Source organism: Saccostrea echinata, unplaced genomic scaffold (assembly GCF_033153115.1).
Source record: "Saccostrea echinata isolate AGI-Se365-2 ecotype Australia unplaced genomic scaffold, CSIRO_AGI_Sech_v1 ptg000047l, whole genome shotgun sequence".
Classification (NCBI taxonomy): domain Eukaryota; kingdom Metazoa; phylum Mollusca; class Bivalvia; order Ostreida; family Ostreidae; genus Saccostrea; species Saccostrea echinata.
The window spans coordinates 13,073,234-13,079,002 of NW_026889796.1; the positions used below are offsets into that span (position 1 = coordinate 13,073,234).

Genomic DNA, 5,769 nt, shown 5'->3' on the forward strand with positions numbered 1-5,769 from the left:
TAGATATGCTCAAAAGGGCCCTGATTTGGAATCATAAATACAAATGTATCTATCTATCATAATACTGTTTAATTCTGGACTTTTATTTTGTCTTCCAAATAATAAGTTGATTTTTAACTCCAGTCATTGACTAGAAGAGCTTATGCGGTAGTAAGGTGTCCGTCGTCCATTCAATTTTTCAAAATGCTACAGTTTTGGTATGAATTCAATATAACTTGGCACACAAGTAAGCTACATAATTTTGTTTATTTTTGATTTCAATGAAAACGGTGTTGCCATGGTTACTAAAAATAGAAAAAAAAATCTGTGAAATACTTTCAAAATGCTATTTCTCTTACAGTTTTAGTCTGATTTCAATATAAATTGGCACACAAGTAGAATGCACTAAGATACATAATTCTTTTATCAGTCTTTTATTTCAATGAACGGTGTTGTCATGGTTACAAAAAATAGAAAAATCTGTAGAATAGTTTTAAAATGCTACTCTTCCTACAGTTTTGCTCTGATTTCAATATAACTTGGCACACAAGTCAAGTAGACTACACTACGATAAATAATTCTGTTTATCGATTGTTGGTTGCCATGGTTACTAAAAATAGAAAATTCTGTGAAATATTTTCAAAATGCTACTCCTCCTACAGTTTTAGTCTGATTTCAATTTAACTTGGCAAACAAGTTTATTGCACTAATTTACATATTTCTACTTATCGGTTTTCAAACTTGAAAAATTAGTTGACCGGCCTAAAAAGGGGATCAAAATTTTCCATAGGAAAATCCTTTAGATCAACAAAGCTGTGATCAGTCATATTGGTATGGAAGTATCATCAGGTAGGGTAGATTCACGTTTGTTCAAATTGTGACCCCTGGGGGTAGGGTGGGCCACAATGGGAGATCAAAGTTTTACATAGGAATATATGGGGGAAAAAATCTTATTCTCAAGAACAGAAAAGCCATTTTTAGTCATAATGATAGGAAAGCATACTCAGGTAGTCTAGATTCAAGTTTGTTCAATGATGACCCCCGGGGGTAGGGTGGGGCCACAGTGGGGGATCAGACATAGGAATATACAGGAAAAATCTTATTCTCAAGAACAGAAAAGCAATGTTTAGTCTTTTGGTATGGAAGCATACGCATGTAGTGTATATTCTTTTTTGTTCAAATCATGACCCACGGGGATAGGGAGTGGCCACAAATGGGGATCAAATTTTTAAAAAGGAATATTAAAAGGAATATACAGAAAAAAAATCCTCTGCTCAAAAACAACAAAGCTATTTGTTATATTGATATGGAAGCATCCTCAAGTAGTTTAAAATTCAAGCCCCCCCCCCCCTTTAAACTTTTCAATACTAAACTTATTTGTGTTTTTTCCTAGCCAATGTGCTCAGGAGAGCGATGTGACCCATGGGCCTCTTGTTTTTTCTTCTTTACTTACATGGATTTCTAGATTACAGTGTATATGCGATATTCAACAGTCTTATATCACAGTAAATTTTATACTTTATCAATGGTTTTGTCTACGATTGTGTAGGTCATTCCAGTCTTTCATATTAAAGAAACCACATAAATATTCCAAACAACCATTACACGGTGTTAAGTCAGACAATATTTACGCAGTATTGCTTTTACAGCCCGTTAAGAGTGAATATATCTTTGATAACTATGACCTAGTACTAAGTCAAATGTTACTGATTTTTAATGTGTTTAATCTCTCCCAAAATGTCTCCTTTTACTTCAGCTGACTAATATTATTAATACTTTAATGATATTAAATAAACAAGTTACGTATAAGAGTTTTAATTCACTTCAATAAATTAAGGCAATCTTGCGAAGCAACAACAAGGAATTTAGCTAATTATATCATCTTGTGAGTTTTACATTTACGAAGTGAATGTAAATGCAAATTTTATATCATGTTGTAAATTTTGCATTTACCACCTTCCAGTAAATTAAAAATTTTTCAACCTGTCTCAATCACCAAGAATCCTTAAATGATCCCTCTGCAGAAATATGAATCAAAGAACAACCATACTTATAGAATAACTTGTGAATTCTACAAAAGATTTATTTAACAAATGGCTGTATTGGGGTGACACAGCTTATAAAATGATATAATAAAAACTAAATTGAACATAAGGCCACCAGAAACAATGCCAATTGACCCGTAATAAATCCAAGGACAAAAGGAAATATTTTTAGCCAAAATCCATAAAATAAGTATAGTGATATTCTCAGTGTAAAAGAATAAATAATATAAAAGGGCATGGTATCGAGATTTACCGGGACTGACATTCATGAAAGAAAAAATCTGCACAAATCCAACGAATAAAATAAATATAATGTTTTCGTGGGTTTTCTTGTATGGCCTCATTTTCGTCGCAAATGACCACGTGATAACAACAATCCAATGAAAGACTACTGTTACTGCAAAAATGATGCCGTTCATTAGAATAATCATAACTAATGCCAATACTCTTGGTCCTATTTCAAACGCTCTCCAGAGGAAGTATCCTGTTGCAGCAAAGATCGTTTTTTGTCTCGTTTTGTGCATAGCGTTGCTCACACGGAGTGCTCGATAGTAAGCAGTCACAGACCACGTGACAGATGCCCAAGAGGAGAGAACTGTTAACAGTCTAAGGATATCTGAAAATTAACCAAAAAATGGTAAAGTGTTGCAGCGAAATATAACACAATGCTCATATGTATGTGATTTAAAAATCGTCCAATGGCTGTATATTATGTATTTAATTGCCAAACTTAAAAATCTATATGGGTAAATTGAATTTTTACAGCTTGATATTTTTTGAATTAGTAACCAGCTTCTCAAGATGTATAGTCTACGGAAATATACAATTTTAAAGTATAGCAGAATTTTGAGTAGCTAATCGTAAATATTGAGGAAATACACAACAGAGCTTCAGATTGCTGTGGTAAATTCATGCATGTAATCCATTACCTTGATTTATCGATGTAAAATACATATAACTACTATGGTATCAGAAAGAAAATAACTTCTTTTAGATGCTTACTAAATGACTTCTGAAATAATTATGTTATCTTAAGATTGCACTCAAAAATATCAATATCCGGTTCAAGACAACTCGTGGCGCTTCCATAAATTTGATAAAATCCGGAAAAAAGAAACTTACGACTGTGAATCGATATGTCTTCACAATCTTTGAGATTCTCCTGTTCCTTCAGAATGAGGTAGATCTGTAGCACCAGTTGGGGAGCGGATTCAATAAAGGCGTCAAACATTCTTAGTAGACTGGCATCTCTATCATTGTAGATCATCTCTATGTAATGATAGTGCTTGTTAATGCCTTTCTGCTTGCTTTTGCAGCCGTGAAATACGTAGGTTATATTTCTGTAAAAAACAATAATGTTACTTTTAAAGAATATAAGAAACTATATTATAATATTATAAGTAATAACATCCTTTTATGTACATGTATATAATATGTGACCCACTTTTCCAGAAAAAATGTTAACTCAGCTCGTTTTTGATGACATTTAAAAATGATTTGTGTGACTTGAACATTCTTCATTTCATTTTTTTTTTGTATTGTTATTTCTCTTTAATCAATAGTAGGCCTAACCAATTGCTTGTTACGCACTAATCAACAGGACTATTCATTAATATATGACTCAAAAATGTGATTATGAAGAATATTTCATGTTAGATCTAAGGACTGTTGCACATTAACTTCATTTAAGTATGAAACACATTGACAGAATATTATCTATGAGTTGTTTGGAACTCTTACACGCTAAAGGTTATCTGGGATCACAAACCTGACCATGTCTTAATCCTTACATATCTTCGCTAGCCAAGGGTTTCTGATACGCTACTCTCCTCATAGCATATCAGAAACCCTTGGCTAGCGAAGATGCTTACGTACAGGAAAAGTGCATTAATGTCTACATGATTTAGCCATGAAATAACTTGAAATCCATTGTATCACTGTTTGTTGCATTTTTAAAAACCCGTGTATTCTTTAACATTTTTTCAGAGAAATGAGACAGGAAAGTACGACAAGAGGTGATGTAAAAGGATGGGAATAGAAGAAGATAGAAGGGGCCGAGGGAAATGTAAAGCCGGGGGAGCTAGGTTAACGTTATGAGAAAATAAAATGATTACCCCTCCCCATCCCTACTCATGTCAAATGACATAATCAAGTCTACCTCTCTATAGTAGCAAATGGAAACATCAGAATCAATAAACAGATATTTCGGCGGGATGGTTCCTGAGTATGCCAGATCGAACTTAAGATTCCAGTTACTAAAAATGCAGCAGCTACCAGGGATGACGTCAAAACGCACTCGAACATCATTCCATCGTCGTAATAGCTTTTGGCCAACAAAATGTCCGTAAAAACATCAATGCAAAAAAATATCAGAGAAATACTGATGCCAATAAAATCGATGCAAGAAAATGGATAAAACTGATTTGTTTTCTTTTTTGATTCGTCAACACGGACACCGCCTCTGTTTGATCCACGCGCTGGCCGACCAGATTGTCGACTTCGTCTGCAGAACTCTTACTTTCGAAAGCACCTGGATTCTCGGTCGTAGAATCTCTGGTTTGTAATTCGACGTGTTGTCCATTTTTCTTTTTTGATTCGTCAACACCGACACCGACTGAAGAGTCGCCCGTCTCTAAATGATCCACGCGCAAACCGACGAGATGGTCGACTTCGTCTGCAGAACTCGTACATAGGAAGCACCTGGATTCTCGGTCGTAGATTCTCTGGTTTGTAAATTCGACATGTTGTCCATTCCTGATCGGTCTGAGACACACTCCTTCAACATCCACCTTACGTTGATCGGCTAATCGTCTGGTTAATATCACTTTACATTTCCGGTTCTCATGGTTTTCCATGTCGTTATGGTTGATCTAAAGAATTCTCTCCCATGTTTCACATTCTCGAAACAATTCCATTAGTTCCAGGGAAAATCTAACTGAACACAGGTCCTGTTTCTAGTTCAATCATGTCTATGTATAAACGTAAATACTCAATAGTACACGATAACAGGCAACATGATCGGAGACGCATTACTATTCCTCGATTCTATAAATATCTCGCAACGCATGTAAACATAATAGTATACTATCTGGAAATATTTCAAGTTCACTGGTCAACGCACTCGTTGTCAGCCTTGTCCAAACACACATAGACGACCTAACTACCTGAGTAAATATCATTTACTGCTGGGTCCATCAGACATGTGCAAGTATAAATGTTCACGTAATCTTGAATTATAACATATGTGTATTCATCTGAAAACTTAATCGCCCGTGGCCTAAAATTTAATTGTTTGAATTCAAGTTTCAGTGCGAGATATTAGATATGATGCTAAGTATTTTTATAATGTTCATTTAAAATTCAAAGCATTAAAAATTTACATTGTACTTCTACAAAACATTTTCAAAATTCAAAAGTCTACGAAGCATTTTCCTCTAAATTTTACCAAAATATTAATGCACATTAATATACAGTAACTGTTTCCCAATTTTCGGCCACGAGATCGAAAAGAACCACCCACATCCACCTAATTTTTGTTTTCGATTAATAAATACCCCCTGTCCAAAGTTTTACGTGTTCATTGAGAAACTAGAGAATTTTTTTTTTTTATTAGTATTGCAACCTGCAGTAAAAATTAAAAAGGCTAAATTATAAAATATTGTAGTTTAAAAGATTTCAAGAGGAATCCTGTATGTGTTCAGACAAAACAAAAAAATTAAAAATAAATAGGAATTTAAGAAATAAA

General features: G+C 34.1%; 1 protein-coding gene across 1 annotated transcript; it reads right to left on the reverse strand.

The window, feature by feature from the left end:
* Positions 1 to 1,980: 1,980 nt before the first annotated feature.
* Positions 1,981 to 4,879, reverse strand: LOC133202494 (XK-related protein 6-like). Its single transcript, XM_061338334.1, has 4 exons — positions 4,543 to 4,879; positions 4,183 to 4,501; positions 3,147 to 3,364; positions 1,981 to 2,640 (listed from the first exon to the last, which is right to left on the reverse strand). Exons 1-4 carry the CDS (start codon positions 4,877 to 4,879, stop codon positions 2,066 to 2,068), a joined length of 1,449 nt encoding a protein of 482 aa, XP_061194318.1. The 3' UTR covers positions 1,981 to 2,065.
* Positions 4,880 to 5,769: the final 890 nt, after the last annotated feature.

Coding starts and splice junctions, on each gene's coding strand:
- LOC133202494 (XM_061338334.1), bottom strand. CDS start 4,879: ATGGAAAACCATGAGAACCGGAAATGTAAAGTGATATTAACCAGACGA. Junction 4,502..4,542: donor GAATCCAGGTGCTTTCGAAA/GTAAGAGTTCTG, acceptor CTGGTCGGCCAG/CGCGTGGATCAAACAGAGGC. Junction 3,365..4,182: donor CCATTTGCTACTATAGAGAG/GTAGACTTGATT, acceptor TGTTTTTTACAG/AAATATAACCTACGTATTTC.